The sequence below is a fragment of the Telmatherina bonti genome, assembly GCF_933228915.1.
Source record: "Telmatherina bonti genome assembly, chromosome: 21".
Classification (NCBI taxonomy): Eukaryota; Metazoa; Chordata; class Actinopteri; order Atheriniformes; family Telmatherinidae; genus Telmatherina; species Telmatherina bonti.
In genome coordinates this window covers 14836122-14856814 of record NC_136630.1, presented here as the reverse complement: position 1 = coordinate 14856814, position 20693 = coordinate 14836122, and the positions used below count along the sequence as shown (strand labels likewise).

Sequence of the window (20693 nt, the reverse complement as noted above, 5' to 3'; positions counted from 1 at the left end):
AGATATAACCTTCAAGGACAATCTGCTAGGTTATTCTCTACAAATCTATGTAGCTCAAGTAGAGATGATTAGAGCACCTCAAGTTTTTTTAACCACTTCTGAAATCTAAAAGAACAATTTTGTTTATATCAAATCATGTATGAAAACAACCCAGCATTACATTAAAAGATTACCCTTTATTTTCCACAATAAAAAAAAATCTTGTTAATACTATAACAAGTAAAAAAAAAAGAAAAAAAAAGAAAAAAAAACAAATCAATCAGTGACAGAACAATGTACAAGAGAAGTAGGGAAAGGGCTGCACTGATCAAACGTGCATGACAAGTAAACAGCAGGAGGATGACATCATCGTGACAGATGACATAAAACCATAACTAAATCTTTAGTTTTCAACAGGACTAAATTAGCAAAATTCAACTTAATTTTCTTCCTGGGCATGAAAAAAGGTTTTCCTACAAAGAGCACAAACACAAAAACATGCTATACAGGTGTAACTGCTGCCTTTTTCAAACAGGATGTGACTTGTTCTACAGTGTTTCATGCAGATTTCACTGCATGGGTGATCAGGGTAAGGCACCACTTGAAATTGAATGGTACAATAGGACTTGTGGATAATAGTGAGTGGATGTTAGTATGACCCAGCCTGTTTTCAAAATCAAGCTGACCAAAAGAATAAAATGGAGGTGTCTGAATTTTGGCCTGGTTTTAAGGGTTAAAAAAAACAACATAAAGCAACAAGGATCACATGGAACATGTTTACAAATTAGTCTCTTAAAAAATTTGGAAGACAAGGACCACTGGCTCTCTGCTGCATACAGGTAAGGGGATATAGCATAATAAATATAAATAAACTGAAGGAGGACTGGTGAAGAACTTACACTTTACATTCGAGTCAAATATACAATGAAGCATGAAGAAGAAATAAAGACAGGTTTTGGCAGGGTAGTCAATTAAAACCTGGAAAAAACATAACATTCACAACAGAAGAAGAATTGGTTTTCAGAGACTGTCCTGAGGTCAGTACTTCCTTCAACACAGTGAGTCTTGCTCTATAGAGACACACTGTTCCGAGAGAACCTTAATGATAAATACCTTGTTATGTCTTCTAAAAAATTATCAAATTACATGCTTTCCTGTCCTTATTACTGATCAGCTTCATGAAGGCTGACTCTGTTTTATAAGATTAGAAAACATCTAATACAAGGTCAGTTTTGGCAGTTGCAACATGCTCAGATCAGCTGACACAAATCTCTTCAGAAGGACTTCTTAAGTGCGTATTTATGTTCATTGTTTACTCGTAACTAAAGCTTATGAATAATCCTTCTCTGTGTCTGTTAGCATCATTGGAGGGCGTGAATTTACTAGTGAATGCGATGATCAAAAACTATTGAAGAATGATCGGCAAATTTTGTAACACACTCAGGAGCATGAGCATCCAAAGGTGACTGGGTCCAACTTTAATTTCTTCATTGCAGGCTGCATTTCAATATCACGATCTTTCACCTTAGCCAAATTGGAAAAAGAAATTTCCAGGTCCAGAATCTGGTCAGAAGAGAGAGGAAAAACAAAAAAGAAGTTAGGATAAGTTATGTTTCATAGACACTTCCATTTTATCTTAACTTTAAAGACTTCCTATAAGTGTAAAAAAACACACCTGGACTGGAATCAAAACTAAATCCTCCACCATGGCCACCAAAGAAAGCCCTGAAGATGTTGTTGGCATCAAAATCTAGAAAAGAGAGAAAGGGGCAGTTGCGGTCAGTGTTGATCCCCTCTTTGGAATAATAGCATTAAAAAAAGTATCAAGCTATTTTATATACTCTAAATGTAGATTTACAATATTAAAGATGCACACATCTCAATATAAAGAAACAGGATTAATTGATCAAAACTTAGGAGACAGTGTTGTTAAAGAAAAAAAAAAAAACAACAGAAAACAAGCTTACAAAATTAAATCAATTTTGAGTATGCCTGCTAAACAACTTTGTTTGCAATTTTCGCCTCTTATCAGGTTTTTTTTTTTTTTCCCAGATTCTCTTATAATCAGTGACTCTTTTGGATATTATTAAATCCCAACTTTTTCCAAACATTTAACGATTTATTTTTACAGTAATGTAAAGTCTTTCTTTTCCCTAATTATAACTTACAATCTTTATTTAAAAAGAAAATATTTAAAAAATTCCTCAGTTTTAGTTTTATAGCCCTATAGTATCCCTTCAAGCACTGGCCCCCATCAGAATCACATTAGGAATGTGAGATGACCTGAGATCATGTTAATGAGTTAAAATAAAACAGAAGCCATTACAAAGAAATTTGGGTAAGTGGCGCCCTCTGCTGGTAGAAATTATTCTGTATAAAATATCAGACGAAGTGATTCATTTCAAGGTTAAACCATCACTGTCACAAGAATATGGACTTTTCTATTAGTTGATATTATTTCATTATACACTTTTGTTTTTTGTATTATATTAAAATATATTCAACAAAAAAAAGGATTCAATGCAAGCTAAAATCACAGATACAATTTCTCTCACAGTTAAGCGCTTTGGTTAAATCAAGATTTTGATGACTAACCTCCACCATCAAAGCAGCCGTCACCTTCCAGGTCATGACCACTGTCGTAGCGGACCTTCTTCTTCGGGTCGGAGAGGACAGTGAAAGCCTCACCCACTTCCTTGAACTTTTTTTCCTCCTCCTTTTGCACCTCTGGAGTTGCTGCACTGTGACGGTCTTTAAGACAAATCATAGGTTGTTCAATGCAAAACTTATGAAACAATAATAATCCATACTAATGTGTGTGTTATAACCAAGATGGATACCTGGGTGATGCATGAGAGCTCGTTTGCGGTAGGCTTTTTTGATTTCATCTTCGGTTGCATTCTTGCCGATGCCCAGCACCTTGTAGTAATCTTTCCTTTTGCTCTTCTTCAGCTCCATCTGCGCTGTCTTCAGCAGATGTTTGTGCTCTGGAGGGCAAAAGAGAGGTAAACAATGTGAGAGTGTGGAAACCTGCATTCCTGTTTTGGCAGCCAATTACAAGAAAAACTAGAGCAGCAGCGTACCTGAGGTTTTCTCTGTCTGGTAAACTTTTTCGTAGTCACGTACAGCCTCTTCATACTGTTCTGTGTCCATGTAGCTAATGCCAATGAAAGACCGAATGACGTTTAACAACAATAAAAAAAAAACCACACAAAGTAGGAAGAATCCACTCAAAATGACTGCTTTACATACCACTGAGCTCTTCTTAAATAGGCTTTGATGTAAGTGTCATCTAGTTTTATTGCACTGGTACAGTCTTCAATGGCTTGATTAAGTTTCTTCAGCTGTTGAGAAGTTAAAAAGTTAACGACAATGAAATCACAAAAGAGTAACTGAGAGTTTCTATGATGGTTTTACCTTTGCTCCTGCCGTGGCTCTGTTGCAGTAGAGCTTAGCATTGGTCTTGATGTTGTTGGGGTCTATTGCCAGCGCAGCAGTATACAGTTTATAGGCAGCTTCATAGTTGTTGTTCTTAAACGCCTGGTTGCCCTCCTCTTTTTTGGCTTTCAAAGCTTTGGCATTCTGGTGCAGAAAGGGAAAACAAATCTTTGTCCTCTATTGTTTAAGTGAACTGAAGGAGTGAAACTGCATCCATGTAAAAGATCCTCTCATTTTAAACCATTAGGCCTCAAGTCATGGACTGACTTAATAAATTTTAAATAAGTACAAGCTTAAAAGACAAAATGTAAACTTACCCTGCAGGCTAGTCGGGCCTTTTCATGGTCGGGTGCCATGCGCAGAGCCTGAATGAAGAACTGAACTGCTTTGTCAATGCAGTCCTCGTAGTAAAGACAGAGGCCTCGAACATACAGCGCGTCAGCATTAGTGGAATCCATTCGCAGGATGTCACTGGAAAAGTAAGAGCCGTTTACAGATCTGCCTTCTTGAAACTGGGAATGAAATCATGCTTTCTTCAAAAAATTTAAAGATATAAAAAATAAAAGACAATGGCATCATTTTGACAGAATAATCATAAATCAGTTGCTTCAAAATCCATAATGCTTCTCACCTTGCCACAGACTGGGCTTCTTGGTAGCGTCCCAGCAAAGCGAGGCACTCTGCTTTCAGGATTTTGAAGCGGTGGCAGGCGGAGGCCAATGCTAGGGCCCGGTCCATGCAGTACACAACCTGGATCAGGACAACAACCAACTCCAATCAGGGCTACACCAGCTACCCATCAATATTGCATTAAGACATCTAAAATGTTTAAAAATACTAATAGCTGTTTAAACACAGCGGTCCTTCTAGTCAGGCAATCTGTTAGGAGTGTAAGCCTCAAAACAGAAGCTGTCAACAGAAAAGTTCTCTGAAAAAACAATGAATTACTAAAACAAAATCAAGAAAAATCTGCCATTTCTTCCACAGTTTGTGTGATGAATGCAGTTCCACAACATCATCTCTTATGGAAAGTGCTTATTACAAATAAAAGTACCAATTGGATCACACAGGTAATGACAAATCAGGAAAGGTCGGGGCAGAAAAAAAAGGGACTTTGATTAACACATACCTTTCTGAAGTCCCGCTTTTCAAAGCCGAACTCTGCCATCCGTTCGTACTCCAGCAGAGTTGCTGCATTCTTTTTCTAAAACAAATTATGGGCGTATTTTCTAAATGTGAATATCTGCATTTATGTAACAAAAATCACACAAATACCACAAATGAGTAAAATGTATAAAGTTCCCACCTCCTGCTGAGCCTCTCTGTTGCTGGGCTCCAGCTCCAAAACCTTCTGAAAGCAGCGACTGGCTGCCATGGCATTTCCCAAGGACAAGTGACACTTGCCCTCACGCAGATGCCCCTGTTTAAAGCAGGGACACTTGATTTAGTACTAACAAAACAAAGAAAATATACAAAGCACAGAACAAAGTTATGTCCCAGATGTGATAATCTGTACAAACTAACCTTCATGAAACAGTCATCCAGACGAACAGCCTGCTGGGAATCTTCCAGAGCTTCTCGGAAGCGAGAGAGCATCATGAGGGTGGCTGCCCTGTTGCCATAGTAGCTGGCATTTCTGGGACATGTGTCTTTAGAACAGAGAATAATAAAAATGCATGAGACACAGAACAAATCTTAAAAAGAAAAAAGAAAAACCATCTTGGTTTAAACATGTAAAAATGTAGTTAAAATAAACGTTTCTGCACATCCGGTTATTGACTAAAAAGCTGCAAACGAAGCATGGCGTTACCACAAAAATCAGTGCAACTGTTGGGAGGATGAGGTGCTACATAAAACAGATCAAGATTCCTCAACATGAGGAAAGCCTGAGTGGTGTATGAGAGGTTACAATCATTAAAACCAAGAGGAAAACTTAATCCCAGCGATTAACAGTAATCTCACCAATGGCCTTAGTGTAATAGTTGAAAGCTTCAGAGTAATCTTTCTTGCTGTAGTAGGCATTTCCTTGCTCTTTGAAGCCTTCAGCTTGGCTGCAGAGAGGAGACAGAAACCAACGTCAGCAGGAAATAAGTGACAAATACAAATGAAATGTATCCAACAAACATGTCGACCAGCTTTTCAAAAAAATGACCGTAACACCACTGAAGTCACACTTAAAGGGAGCTGTGTCGACGGCTCAAACACATGACTGAAAGTGTAACTGAACCCTACCGTAGAACTCTAGCACTAGTAGCCATTTGTATTCATTAGGGAATTTGATGAAGATGTGGCAGAGTCTCTCCAAGGATACAACTGTTCACCTGAAAGTGGGACAGCAGAGGATGGTACACACAGTCCAGTACTAAACATAGCTGTGAATTTCACCTGCTGCAGTCTTTTCAGAAGCACTAAGTGCTTAAGGGGGAATGGAAGCTGAATCACATGGAAATGCAGCAGCTGTGCAGTGCATAAAAAAACATTACACTGATTTGAAAGTGTCAAAAAGCTGCGGTCAAATCTCATTCAGACAAGAGTCAGATATATATGTGGGTGTTTTTTTTTTGGTTTTTTTTTTTTTGTGGGAACACACAAAACAATCAAAAACAAAGTAAATCACCCAAGCAATAAATATATCATCAATCTACTGTAGGTGTACTAGAACTCAGTATCATTCTACTTTTGTACACTATCGATGGAAAATAATTAAATTAATTCAAAATGACTATGTATTATTGAATATAAAATAATTTAGCATTTAGTCCTGTAATTATCTGATTAATTTAATAAATTCAAACAAATAAAAAAGACAATTTTTTCAGTCTAGGAATAGAATGCAATGACTGACTAATAATAATAAAAACTACTGTAAAAATCCATTTAGGTACTAATTTAAAATAGACAGTAGTCAGTAGATCATAATGCTAAACAAGTTAAGTTATTACACTGCCTAGCAATAAAAAAATATAAAAGTTGCCAAGTGGATTTTACTAAGCAAATAGGTACGAGCATCCCATTGGATAATTACAGTGTGGGTGAATATCCATCACCTGGCAACAAGCTATTTAACCCCCAACTGATGCAATAAGTAGCTTCTCATTTCTTAAAAGAACCATCCTGTGGTCATGGAACAGATGTTACTCTGTTTAAGAAGGGTCACATCGTTGGGATGCATCAAGCAGAGAAATCATCTGGGGGGGGATTACAAAAACTTAAAAACAGTTGAACGCATTATCAAAAACGGGAGGGATAGTGGTGAAAGAAATGTGATCGAAGAAAAAAATCCTGAGTGATTGTGCTCAGTGATCATGTAAACATTTAGTGAAATCAAATGAAACGTCCACTAATTGGTAAGGCTAACCGGTTCAGCAACATTTATGTGCCCAAAGAATGACATCAGCTGACTACCTGAATGTGCTGAATGGCCAAGTCGTTGCATCAGAGCATTTTTTTCCCTGATTGCATGGCTATATTCTGAAATGGCAATGCCAGGATTCATTGGCAGAATGGATGAGGGAGCATGTTACATAATTTTCCAACCACAACACACCCAAACGTTACTGAGAACCTTTGGGATGTGCTGGGAAAGTTTTTTTTTTCCAGTGGTTGGATTCTCCTATTATCAATATGATCTTAGTGAAAAAGCATTACAACACTGGATGGAAATAAACTTTGTGACGTTGCAGAAGCTTAGGCCAAAGCAAATGTGTGCCATAATCAAAATTAACTGCAAAGCTAACAAAATGCTAATGCCTTTTTTAAGAGGGGGGGGGGGGGGGGGGCAGCTTTTTATTTTGGCCATGCAATGAATTTGTCAGTCTCAAAAAGTCCAGATATCCATCTGCTGCTTTGACCCAAATTATGTCTACTAAACAGCCAACTGCAACTTGGCATAAAACAATGTGTCAAGGCAAATCCAAGCTAAGAAGATGCTCTCAACAAGCAAGAAAATCTCATGATAGTGTTTCAGCCAGTCATCTGCATGCATCCTCAGTGTAAATTTAGTGCCAAGCGGGATATAGTTGATGATTCAGCAGTTATTTTAATCTATCAGACTGTGTGGATTCTTTATTTGTCACAAGTTTCTAATTTTATGAATTAGTGAATAATTCCTTTATCAACAGCTGCAAGTTATGATAAACATTAAAGGGATACACGATTGTCTTCTGTCAGCGAGTAATGAGTTTACATACAACGTGCTTCACTTTTTGGATTGATTTAATGCACAAAAAAAAAGCCTAATTTATATTTTTGTTATGGTGTTCGGTTTATTAAAATGCACTTGTATCAAACACTACAAGTTATCCACATTATGGGTTACTAAACCCATGTCTTATTGTAGTTTGGAATTAACTAAGTTGTTGAAACAACAGAAATGCTTCAGGTATTATTTAATGAAAAACAATGAAATTGTGTGGATATCTCCAGACTGATGACAGCCAATTTTGCTCTTAATTATTTTCATCTCTACTGAGTACATCTGCAAACAGTAACTGTAAAGCATAGAATAAAACAAACTATATAAGGCTTATATAGAGTAAAAAAAACGACTTAATTACCTTCATGACATTGAAAAGAGATTAGATTCTCAACAATATGTTAGTTTCTGTGTTATGATTCATCTTCCGCTCACAACGTGATCGATACTTAGACAAACAGGAAAAATCTATTGGATGTGCGGAAAGGGAACATCTTATCTCTGACATGTGGTCAGGTTACAGCATTGTTTAAAGACACTTTTAAAATGTAGTACTTGAACAGAAAGGTTGACTGGGGATTTAATGAAGGAAGAAAAGTGTCACAGATCACAGGATGCAAACAACGCCCGGTGTACTGTCAGTTTTGACTTCCTAAAGAGTTGATTCATCCAAGGAGGTAAATGGCCGCCTATGGGACTTTTACGAAACAGAAACTGACTGCTAACTGCATTTGTCTAAAAATAGGAGCGAATTTTAAGCCTTGCTGACATTTTAAATGTGTGGAAAAACAGATTTTTTTTTTCTGAAATCAAATTAATTTCAGACGTATTGTGCTAACGTTTTTATCTCTGATGTTAAACGTATGTCAGGACATGTGCTGGTATTACAAAAAAATGGCCAAAAAGTGGTTCCACTGCTTTATGAAACAACCCTTAACATAATATCTCAGATAATGTTAGGTTGTTCCCTTTAGCGAACAAAGACCGATGAAATGTACGGCTGGCATGAAGACATTAAGCTGCTGTTCGCTCTAAGCTAACACGCTGTAGCTTCCCTCCAGGGTGACCGAGCGGATGCTTCCGAGCCATGTCCGCCTGCTGGTTGTGCTCCATCTGCCTGCTCTCACCTTTCACACTCAGTACAACAACCACACAAATAAAACAACGTTTACCGTTCCTGGTCGTCCTGTCTGCGGATCTTCGATTCTGTTTCTACCGGCACGTCGATGTCAACAGCTGCCATCTTTTCTGGAAAGTAGGAACACAGACGACCGAAACGAAGCATCGTCATATCCGGTCTGGGTTTTTTGGGTCAATAAAAAGTAGGCAAGTAGTACAAGTTTTGTTATATAACTGTCTATTGTAGGTCGTTTGGTCTGACATGTGATTGTTTATAAGCGTGACAAATTTAAATCATGTCAGTGGTACATATATATATTAGATTTAAATATGTTAAGTTATTATGACTTATTTAGTATCTGTGTGTGAAGTTAAACCTCAAGCAGCCTCATCTGCCGCTGCATTTTCATGGTAAATATGATAAAAAATTATGTGACGCTTATGTTTGTGTCTTTAAAAAAATGTATTCACAGCATTTGACAAACATTCAAACATTTTGATGGGACTTCTGTATAGGCAAAGCATGCTAGCGTTACCATTTGTTTTGCTCTAGACTTCTGCATGGGCCTATAGATTTCTTTATAAAGTATAGCATTGTTTAATCTTGCTGGATTATCTTGTATTGCGTTTGTTCACAAAAACACCACAAGGGGGCAGTAAGTTATCATTAATTAAAGAATTTAATGAGGATGATGAGGATGAGGATGAATACAAGTGGTTTTCTGAGAGTGTCACTTATAACTAAACTATAATCTTGTAAAAATAAATAAAAACCACACACACCCACACAAATTCAACACTGATATTATTGTGTGACTTTGCCTTGGGGATGGTGTGTAGGTCAACTGGTAAGACCGTCCCATATCCAAAGCCTTAAGCTGCACGTTGCAGTTGGTCAAGGTTTGAGTGCCAGGCTGGCATTTTTCCTGATTGTATACCCCAACTGGACACACGGTATATTTAAAGGGTGTGTTAATGAAAATAAAATAAGACAACGAGAATTGTGTAAAAACAAGCACTATTTATCAGTTAATTTGAAATACAGTATTAAACACATAATAATTTACATTATTGCAATAAATGCACTAGTCAATCATTTCAGATAACATTTAAAAATAAATATTGCTTGGATGATTCATTAGAGACATATTAGAAAGAAATGTGTAAAATTAAAGTACACTGAATTGAATTTCAATAGTCTCTATAAAAATAACAGTTTTAATGACCTGAATGATACACTTTAAAATATAAATATGTAAGATGTTCACAAATAGCACATATCTGCTCCTTCATATTGCATATACAGCATCAAGCTGTTATATAAATCTTTACTTACTGGAAGAATTTCACTTTAAGTCTCCCTGTTTAGCTTTTTATGAACAGCATTTAAACATTTGCTTATAATAATAAATAATACAGCATTATATTGTTAGATTGTAAGTAATAGGACATTTTAAAGCCCCAATAAATTGGCTTATCCTCTGTAACTTGTCTTGTGAAGAGAGACTTTTTTTCTTTTTTGGTATTTTAACGCTCTAACTTATATAATTTATTGTCTGTTTATAAATCATTCTTTACTTGGTATTTGCTGACAGGTTTTAAATTAGTTAAGTGATTCAACAATTTATACAAAACCCATTTTTTGTACATTATAGTGTAATATTGCAGTCTGCTCATGAATAACACTGTGAACAGGGTGACTTGAAGTGTTACCTGCAATTAATCTACCAAGCTGAAACTCTTCATTTGACTCATTCCTTATATATCTAAAATCTTAATTTTTTCATTTTACACATCAGACATTATACAACCATATGGAAGGGGGGGGGGTGTTACACCTCAGATGTACTTAATCTCCATTTAGCAAGAAATAATCCAAGTCAGTGTGGTGTTTGATTGTCACCTACTTACACAGACAGAAACAAAGACACAGAGAGAAACAAAGATACAAAGAGATAGCAAGAGGAACTGGAAAATAAGATAAACAAAGAAAGATTATATGTGAAAGATGTGGCTGAAAAAATGCAACTCTCTTGACATACAAAATGCTCAGCGGTATCTTTTCAAACAAATAGGCAGATCATACAGAATTAAAACATTTATGGGAGATTAACATGTGTGTTAATCTCATGTTCTTGGTTTGTATTTGGTTTAAAAAATTAAATTAAAGCAGAAATACAACATGTTTCTTAGTTTCCAAGAACACAACTAGTAAGCTCCAGAAAACAAATAGTTTTTGGCAACAAACACTTCCACATTTTAATAACCCTCAGTATTAGTATAATATTGTCATGAATGAAATCTAAAATAGTCATTATGGCTTGCAGAGATGCAGATCCTGGGAACATGTACAGAACATGTACAGAGATGGTCCTTCAGATTTTAAGGGGGACACTGGTTACTCTGTGCTGAAATCTCGGTCCACATCAGGGTGTTGGGTGTACGGTTCTTACTGTACCAGCCAAAATAATCACACTGCCTTCACTGCCACAGCAGTGTCCTGGTGTCTCTCCAGCTCTTATGTACTGTGCAAAGTGGACTAACTATTCATTTCTGCTAGCCTGACTTTGGCAGTTAGGTCCCCTCTAGTGTAAGTCCCAACAACGTCTGCACACTGCTAATAAGGAGAAAAGATAATTGGTGGATGAGTGGCCCTCAAAGGTCCTGGGGCCGGTCTGAAGAGTGTGGGACTGATGAGGGGCCCCTGGATGATGGCTGTAGGCCCTGGAGGCAGTCGAAGTGCCAAGGGACCAGATGTCATCGTGCACAGAGCAGCTGGGTTGACATGGCTGGTCAGAAGTCCTGCTGGTAGGGCTTTACATAGCTGCTTCTGCAGGGCCAGTTTAGTCTGAAAACAAAGAAAAAAAAATTCAATTGACCAAGTAGTGTTAGTAGTTACAGTAGATAAATACATGTATCTTACTATATGTGTGTATATCTATGTGTGTGTGTATATTATATATATATATATATATATATATATATATATATATATATATATATATATATATATATACATATGTATGTATGTATGTATGTATGTATATATCTTTATATATATATATCTTGCAGATGAAGGTTTGGAGACCAACTCATTGGTTTGGGCTCTTTGTACTGCTTCCTATAGGTTTTTCAGCCTAGTAGTGGTGTGAACTATCCTCTAAGAGGGGACGACTGGCATCAGAGTGTTTTTGCCATATGCAACTATAGAGAATGTGCACTGATGTCATTACTGACTTGTGGGAGAAATGACCATTTTGGGTGTACCTGACATCTGTTATGTCCATTCAGCATTGCTCTACTATTCATAATCTTCATGTTATTCAGAATTTTCAAAAAATAATTTCATATTATATTTTTTCTTTAGTTGAGTTCTCGGCGGCAGCAGCAGCTTCGTGATTAGTGCACAAAAAGGACTTTAACCAGCGAATTTTCTCCTCTGTTTCAGTCGTGGTGCAGTGAATACTTTATGCTGTGTGTTCTTTAATGATCATATGCCACATGAACTGAAATAAAACAGTTTAAGAGACTCACCGCTAAGACAGCATTGGGGTGTAGTTTATTATAGGGGGTGAACTTTGCCTTGACAGGCTTCCCAGCCAAACGATCTTTGTGTCTCCTGCTGTTTGTGTGCTATAAGAGGACAAAGACAGACAATGGCTCCGTCAAAAGAGCTCTGACTAACGAACCTAAGAGCCAACATATTGTTTTTACTAAAAAAAATTGGGCATTCTGCTTTTTTGTTGTTGTTGTTTATATATAGTTTCTGTTGTTGTGAAATTAGCCACATTAAATTGTATAATTAATCTATATACCTGCTTCAGTTGTGTCTCTGAGTTGACGGACACCTGACACAGTTCACAGTGAAAGGCCTGCTTGGTTACACCAACAACCGCTCTGCTCTTGCTGCCTAATCGTTGTTTAATTCGACATTTCGGTCTAGTTGATGATGCCATCTTTACCTTACGATGTGACCGGCTGCTGTTTGATCCATCCACCATCTGTTTGTGCTTAGAACCTGATTCATCCAGTCAGAGGGCACAGGAAAATGTCAGAGTAGTAAAACAAAGTAGATTACAATAATTTTACCAGTCAAATTGCAAACTAAGTCAAATGAAGTGATTACCACTACAGTGAGCCTCCAGCTGGGAGTTGGAATTGACTGTCACTTTGCATGTTGGACAGTGGAAATGCTTTTTGTTACTTTTGCCCTCTTTGAGCTCTTCCACCTTTAATGCCTCCTCCTTGCTTCCAGAGGAGCTTTCCTGAGGGTCAGGGTGTGTTGTTGAACCAGCATCCATGCTGCATCCATCCAGAGGAGTGATTAAAGGTGTCTTGGAAAGCCGAGACTCATGGGAGACTTGTTGAGACAGGTGAGGAGAAGAGGGAGAGGAGTCTGTGGCTGAAGTCTGTAGAGACAGTGTTGCAGCTGCTGAGCTCCCCTGGTTGTCCTCAAGCAGCTGCTGCGCAGGTTGGGATGAGGTGTCTGGGCCTGCAGACAGATGGACTGATTAAGTTGATGAAACACAGAAAGATGGTATTTGATACAATTTCATATTATCAAATGATATTTAGTTGTTGTTTAGTTGTTATTTTCAGCAAATTTTCTCTGTGCATTAATTTTCTTTTGATTTATTGATAATCCTTCTGTAAACAATTTCTTGTTTATCTTTCAGTCGACAACTTTTTCTCTCTCCAAACATTCCTAGTTTTGTATTCCACATTTGGAAGTATGTGTTCCTTGTGTGCCCTGTAGTTTCCTCATGTGGATTTTGAACAAAAACTATTGAATGTTCATTGAGTAGTCACCTTACTGCGGTAAGGGGTTTGCATATCCCAAAGATCCTATGAGCTATGTTGTCAGGAGCTTTATACTCCCTCAAAGGGCCACCCATGGCAAACAGGTCTGTCGGGATGGGACCAGACCAAGTGCTGCTCAGGGAGCCCAATATTGCAAAACAATATTGGTTCAAGTGTTCCTTGCCCAGATTTGGGTCACTCCTCAGCTGGTAAAGAGTGGAGTGTCCTCTCCTGGTAGGGAAATGAGGTCCTATACAAGTGGAGGAGTTCAAGTATCTTGGGGTCTTGTTCATGAGTGAGTGAAGGATGGAGTGGGAGATCGACAGGCAGATCGGTGTGGCGCCTGCAGTGGCGTGGACTCTGCATCAGACTGTCGTGGCGAGGAAGGAGCTGATCCATAGATCTGCGTTCCTACTTTCAGCTATGGTCATGAGCTGTGGGTAGTGAGTGGAAGAATGGGACTGCATAAGCAAGCAGCCATAATGAGTTTCCACTGCAGAGTGTTTAAGCTTTCCCTTAGAGATAAGGTAAGAAGCTCAGTCATCCAGGAAGAGCTCAGGAGGTGAGCTTCTTTGCATCGAGAGAAGCCTGATGAGGTGGCTCAGGCATCTGGTCAGGATGCCTTCTTGTTGAGGTCGTCTGGGCACGTCCGAGTAGAATGAAACCCCAGTGAACATCTAGGACACAATGGAGGGACTGCAACTCTGAACTGGCCTAGGAACGCCTAAGGATTTCCTTGGACGAACTGGAAGACGCGGCTTGAGTTTGATAGACATATCACCATCCAATCGTTTAGAACGTTTTTCAGTCCAGTCTGTTTGGCAAGTGACTGAATATTTTTATTTTTGTGTTAGATCATTTAATTAAATGGCTGCAATCAGTGTGTGAAGGGGATTTTAAGCAATATAGTAAAAATTAAAAGCTCCTGCAAGATCTTCCACCCTACCTTTAATATTCATACACTACATGCAATAAACGTGTAAGCATTTAAATTACCATTTTTTTTCTTTAACTTTTCAGAGAACATGACTTAAAATCATTGTGCACGTCTCATTTATTCTGTTTCTGTCATGTTTTTGACACTTTCTTTTCGTTTCTGTCATCTCCTAAATTTTCATATCTTTTCCTCCTTTTCCTACCATCTCAATCACTCCTCCTTTGTCCCTGCGCCTCTCTGTCATTTGTTGGCTCGCTCTACTGCAGCACCCTCTGTCACCATCAATCAACAACCATGGCAACCACTGAATGTAACAAGCTTATCATTATGTGCTTAGAGGGAAATTGATAGGCGCCACAAGAAAATAGGTGGGAGAGGATCAATAATGGAGAGAAAAAGGGGACAGAGACAGCAAAAAGGATGACAGTAATATTTTGTTGTCAGGCTGAATGAGAAGCTGAGTGACTGATGACTGAAAGGGAGCAAAATAGTGAACTGCAAAGTCATTAGATGAACAGCAGCCCAGTGCAGCTCAACATGAAAAAACTAAAACATTAAGAATATGGAAAGGATCCAGGCAGCAGATACTGGTAAATGCACTGACATGATACTGGAAATCTACTCGCCATTTTTTATACTCTTTGAAGAACTAATGAAATTAGAAGCTCCCGTAGCTTATTAACCTCTGGCCAGTAGAAGTTAGAGGCTGGGTTGAGGCAGCAGAGATGTAAACAGGGCCAGGTGGTTATTATCATAGGTCCCCATCAATAGAAAGAGGAAAAAGCAGCAACACTCAAGTCATTGTGAAGTCATGGGAGCTTTTTTTTTTTTTTTTTTTTTTAAATAATGGTAAAAACCGACGTCTCACTGCTGGTACTTATAAGCCCATGTGTGATTTTGAAGAAACCAGAAGCTGAATGAGCTTCTCTCAAAATGTAAGCATTTTATTATAGGAACAAAAAAAAGTACAGGTGGAGCTTCTGTTGATTTATGATCATAATCAAAACCAAAAATTGCAACACTTCTCCAACCGAATTGCATCTCTTTTAAAATGCTTTAAGATTCCTCATCCTGCAGAATGCCTTTGCTTGATGGGAGTAATTACCTATTTGACAGAGCCAATGATAGGAGGACAGGTAATAACTGGTAATTAACCAGCTGAGTGGCAGTTACCAAGCCTCAGTTCTTACATCTCTTCAATTACAGCTAATTACTCTGAGGGTGGCAGGAAGTATGCTTTTAAAAAAGGAAACACTTTTACCTGTTTTGTCTTTCAGCTGCGAGTCTGTTGGGACTGTTGTTCCTCCCACCAGCGCCCCCTCACTGTCTCCGTCTTTTCCCATTGTAGACTGAGGGTGTCCACCCTTGTGCCGGTTCCTCTGGGTCTCCAAGGCTTTTAGCTTTCGAGCATGCTTATGACCTTTGTAGTGGGCCTCTGCCTGGGTCTAGAGATTACACACACACATAAATATGCACACAAACACAGAGAAAAAACAGAGGGAGAAGTCATTATACGGTAAATGCACTGCACAAGTGATGACATTAATAAAGGATAACATTAAACTTTACTACAATCTTTCCATCTGTTGCTTTGACTTTACATGCCTCCAGAAATTGTGTGTTTAAGCATATATTAAAGATGCCATTTCACCAGTTTGGAAATAATTATCATTATGACGCGCAAATGAGCATCAACTTTCAAAACACCAGATGCATGTACATTTAGGATCCCAAAATGGCTGTGAATGGTTCGTTAATAAGACAGTACTAAGGAAAATTAGCTTCCTGCAAATCAAATTCACTAATAACGGAGGCAGTTCATTTTAAAATCTAGTCTGTTCTTGTATGAATATTTAAGTACAGCCCATTAAATTATTATTTTTACTTTGCATTTTTAAAAATGTAAGACAACTGAGGCATCAGTGTAATAAATTGTAAAACCTAATGGTTAATAAAGACTGTAGATCAAAAGCTGGTTAGGACAGTGGAATTTTAAGGCCAACTGCAGCTGGCATGTCATGCCCATCAAGTACAGCCACTACATGTCTCAAGCTCTGGGTTCTGTCCTGCAAACAGCTACCAGAAGTCGCCCAATAAAAAGAAAGAATGCTCTTAGGGTAAGGGAACTTAAAGAGACAGAAGATAAACTCAGGGGGTCCACTGAAGAACCTCACAAAGTATTGATTCAAACTTTCTGTAGTGGAGTACCAAGATTTTGAAAAAGGAATGGAAATTTGCACAGTTGGGTCACTTTAATGAAACAAATAATATCAATGCATACAATTAATTGGCTATAAATCCTTCATTTTTGTTAAAGTATACTTAAAAAATTCCCCAAATTGCAGAGGGTTGATTGTAATTTTCTCACAATGATCAGAGTCTCTGTGTATGTACTTCTATATGAATACTTTTAGCTAAAAATAGGATTTCCATGCTGTTTCAGGGAGCTGCTTATTTTCAGGCCTTTTAAAATTTTAAATAACATACAACATTTATTAGACATGTTCAAATATGAACATCATTGGGGACTGGATGGTGAAAATGTTGGGACGATGGATTACCTTTGTTGGTGTGAGGATCTTTGGGAGAGATATTCCCTGAAAACTAACCCCTACATTAAAAAAAAACAAAAAAAACAAAAAACAACAACTAGTGCCTTTTTGGGTATAAAAGACAAGACAAGAAACAAGTGCACTTCCATGATAAACAGAAAGTCAGTGTGACAATACTTCATGTATCTGGCTTTACATGATGCAGGTAGATAATTTGCCATTGCTCAAATTATCCATTTCTGTTTCCAGGCACACACTGTACAGCCAAGTAGTGCTCATTCAAACTAATGGTGTGCAGAGGTGATCTATGTGCATAAAGAGATTGAAAGTATTTCTTCTTGTCATCACTTTGCATAAAGCTTAGGCAGCTACACAAACTAAAAGGGCACCATCAGGGGTCAGAGTGTGCTGCTGGTAATACAAGAAAGAGCAAAGGGTACACAAGCCTGTTGGCTACGTTGAATGTCAGTGCACACTAACCATTCAGCGTGACTTTCAAGTGAGTCAGAGGGATGACTCTGTTCCCATCTGCATGCTAGCTGCATGCCAGCGTAGTATGAGTTCACCCTGTTCCAAAAAAGCAGCTTTTAACACATGGAATAACTGGAAAAAGACAGATCCTCCATTAGATACAGCTGAACGAGATTGTGAGGACTGCTTCATCCTCACTTGACCTGGATTCAGGTTGTTGTTATGCAATGTCATATCACTGATGCTCAAACTTTTCAAAAACAACAAGCAACACTTATCCAGTGTGTGATCCATCAAATCTTCCATGCTATTTCAGCAATTTTTTACTTCCTTAAAGGAATCATCTGGAATTTTTCCAAGTCTGGTCTGTTCTTATGGACTCCAGTGGTCTAGCAGTAAACAGGTTTCACTTTCACAGTCATCAATCTATTACATTCCACTAAATATGACGCAGCACTAATAAACCTTGTGCAACAAGCTGCCATATTTTAAGCTACATTAATAAATCAATTATTGTCTTTGGTCAACATTAGCTCCTGTGTTGAGTTATATACAAGACATAACTTTCACTTCATAGTTTCTACTGGTAAAGAATGCAAATAATGTTATTTTAGAGTCTTTAAAAAAATAACTAAATAAATAGAATAAAATAAAAATAAAAAATGTGTTGCTTCCTGCTGAAATCCCTCTGTAAGGCTGATCAAAGTAAATCATAGCAAGAACTATAGGAGCTAAAATAAAAATGAAAAATGAATAGATGTTTAAACCTCCAATTGATTGATTGTAGTCACAAAAATTAGGAAGCTTTAGACCGATGAGTTCAGGCCCCTGACATTATGAAAGCAATAGTAGGTAAGTTTTAAAGTTTTTTTCCTTTAATTTTAATGTTGTTATAAATATTTTTTAGTGTCTCAGTTTTCATTGCCATTCATAATATGAAGCACTTTTAGAAACAGTGGTTGTTATAAATGTCTCATAAATAAATCATGACTTCACATATTTTATAAAAATGTTTTTTTAATCATATTTTAATTACTTTTATAAAATCGTATTTTGGTGAAGCATAAATATAATGAAGACCAAATCAGAAGGAGCATGAATGTAAAGCAAATTGAGAAATTTGTTATTTCCTGTCATTAACATTTCATTGTAAATCTAAGTGTAATATATTTATATTTTTTGTTTTTTTACTGATTACAAATAAAAACTAGAACAATTAACTGACCAGGCTGATGTTAAATATGTTTCAGTTTATCTGAACTTTTAGTTTTCCATCTGTTTGTACCCTCAAACAGTGCTTAACTTTAGAGGGCAAGCTAAAGCTGTTTGAAGTCAGTGAAAATAAAACTTGCAAAACCAAACCTCACAAGCAGTGATTATAAAATACGGCCAGACTTGGAAACATTCTGAAGGATTCCTTTAATCACTTTTCTTTGTGCAGATTTGAGCTCTTCAGTGCTGACCCCAGTTGGGACCTGGTACCTGCCTGCAACCTGGCATCCAACTTCTGAATCAACCACTCTCAGCACAGCTGAGACCAGACTCCTGACGGCAGCACTGCATGTCCATGAGTAAAGAGGGGAGATATAGGAAGAGACAGGTGAGGGAGTAAGAGGTTGCACAACAGACCCTGCATCTATGTCCTGTTTTCCCCCACAAATTTATTTATTTTTTCTAAAAATAGAAGAACTGTTATCATTCTGCTTGCAAATATATTTAAATGAGCTCAAACTAGCTAAATGATTAGAAACAGGGTGGTGCGATAGTGAGAAAAGGACAATTGCCAGTGGTTAGAAAATGTAAGGGATGTATTTGTACTAATCAGACTGAGAAGAAGTAGAGTCTGCCTCACGACTATTTTTGACCACCATGATGGGAAGATTACCTCAGATATCTGAATTCAATCTGTGAAACTAATAAAAACCAGATGAGGAAGAAAGGTAATTTAAAAAAAAAAAAAAAAAAAATAGTCAGGGGACTGACTAAATTACCTTTGGCAGATAACACACAGCCATGAGCTTTTCCACCATCTTGCAATAAATTTGACATAAATTCTTGTCTTTTAGCTTTTGCTAGATCGCATTTAAAATCCTGTCTCTGTGTGCCGTGATGGAAAAACACAAGCGTCTGACTCACGGTGGAGTTGAAGCGTAGGTGACAGATATTACACGATATAATAGGTTTCTTCTTGTGCTGAGCCATGCCAAAGGTGTGGCTGATCACCGCCTTCTGCACTGGGTCCATCTGCAAGGTGGGACGCATACAAACAAACACTCAGACATAAACAAGTTTAGCATATAAACCTCACAACATGCAGGCACTGCTTCGATTTGGCTTTACTGTAGAATCAGAATAACATCAATTCAATTCAATTCAACTTTATTTATATAGCGTCAAATCACGGCAATGCCATCTCAAGACGCTTTACAAACAGGAAAAAAAAGAAAAAATAATGATAGCCAATTAATAATAGCCTATATAAGGAAACCAACATATTGAATTGGAGGCTCCAATTCAATCTCCCATCCTGAGCAAGCACACTGGCGACAGTCGGAAGGAAAAAACTCCCTTTTAACAGGGAGGAAACTTCCGGCAGAACCCGGCTCAGGGACAGGGAGCCATCTGCCTCGAGACACATTTAATGTTTGTGTGAAGTTGATACAAATGTCTACCTTTACTGACATTAGTTTGCAGAGTAGAAAACATTAGAAACATTCCTGGATTCCTCAGGGCTGACACCACTAAAACTGAACCACAATATCTCCAGTTCAAGTCTGCATTGTGGTAGCTTTGTTCTATGTTATCCCTACCCTTCATTGTAGTAGCACGATTATGCCCACTTGTCTAGTTGTTTTTCCACCGTCCTTGTCAAATAAAGGAAAATTACTGCAAAATCGTTACATTTTTTAAAACTGTTTTAAGTAGTCATTTGTTCAAGTGTATGGCAAATGAAAGCACAAAGGAAAAATGTCTGTGATATGAAGTTTTAGGAATATGACAAGTATTGTTTCTCAGTGAGATTAGAGAAAATAGCAACAGCTAGTCTTGAGCAGGCTGCAGTGCTGTGGGAAGTATGTTTTTCATCAACTAAATATGCTTTGGTTTGTTTGTTTAGCATCTGATTAGCAGAATTAAGTCAAAATGTTCACTGCAACACAGCAATAACTTGCAGTTCACGAGCTGAAGAGCTTTGCATCCTTTA

General features: G+C 37.7%; 2 protein-coding genes across 3 annotated transcripts in view; both read right to left on the bottom strand.

Moving 5' to 3' along the window:
- Positions 1–156: 156 nt before the first annotated feature.
- LOC306772095 (dnaJ homolog subfamily C member 7-like) lies at positions 157–8879 on the bottom strand. 2 transcript variants are annotated; one of them, XM_079261500.1, is made up of 15 exons: positions 8785–8862; positions 5650–5738; positions 5380–5468; positions 4942–5066; positions 4724–4837; positions 4547–4621; positions 4049–4167; positions 3735–3888; positions 3397–3561; positions 3232–3323; positions 3063–3136; positions 2820–2966; positions 2575–2730; positions 1655–1729; positions 157–1542 (listed from the first exon to the last, which is right to left on the bottom strand). In XM_079261500.1, exons 2-15 carry the CDS (start codon positions 5673–5675, stop codon positions 1505–1507), a joined length of 1449 nt encoding a protein of 482 aa, XP_079117626.1. In that variant the 5' UTR covers positions 5676–5738; positions 8785–8862; the 3' UTR covers positions 157–1504. The 2 variants fall into 2 exon arrangements, with proteins under 2 accessions (XP_079117626.1, XP_079117625.1); XM_079261499.1 differs by lacking the exon at positions 5650–5738 and having other exon boundaries at positions 8785–8879.
- A 2469-nt stretch (positions 8880–11348) lies between these two features.
- The window catches only part of LOC306771895 (zinc finger protein 385C-like), a gene marked incomplete at both ends in the record, with an annotated part of 34902 nt that continues 25557 nt past the window's right edge, over positions 11349–20693 (bottom strand). The window contains 6 exons of the mRNA XM_079261217.1: positions 11349–11579; positions 12266–12364; positions 12547–12749; positions 12858–13223; positions 15730–15913; positions 19628–19735. Coding sequence (XP_079117343.1) covers positions 11349–11579; positions 12266–12364; positions 12547–12749; positions 12858–13223; positions 15730–15913; positions 19628–19735 — 1191 coding nt within the window. The remainder of the gene's footprint in view (positions 11580–12265; positions 12365–12546; positions 12750–12857; positions 13224–15729; positions 15914–19627; positions 19736–20693) is intronic.

Bases quoted from the DNA above. Each gene is read 5' to 3' on its own strand.
- LOC306772095 (XM_079261499.1), bottom strand. From the start codon at position 8,855: ATGGCAGCTGTTGACATCGACGTGCCGGTAGAAACAGAATCGAAGATC. The intron at 3,324-3,396 runs GTAAAACCATCA...ACTTCTCAACAG, and splicing joins GAGCCACGGCAGGAGCAAAG to CTGAAGAAACTTAATCAAGC. The intron at 3,137-3,231 runs GTATGTAAAGCA...CATTGGCATTAG, and splicing joins TATTTAAGAAGAGCTCAGTG to CTACATGGACACAGAACAGT.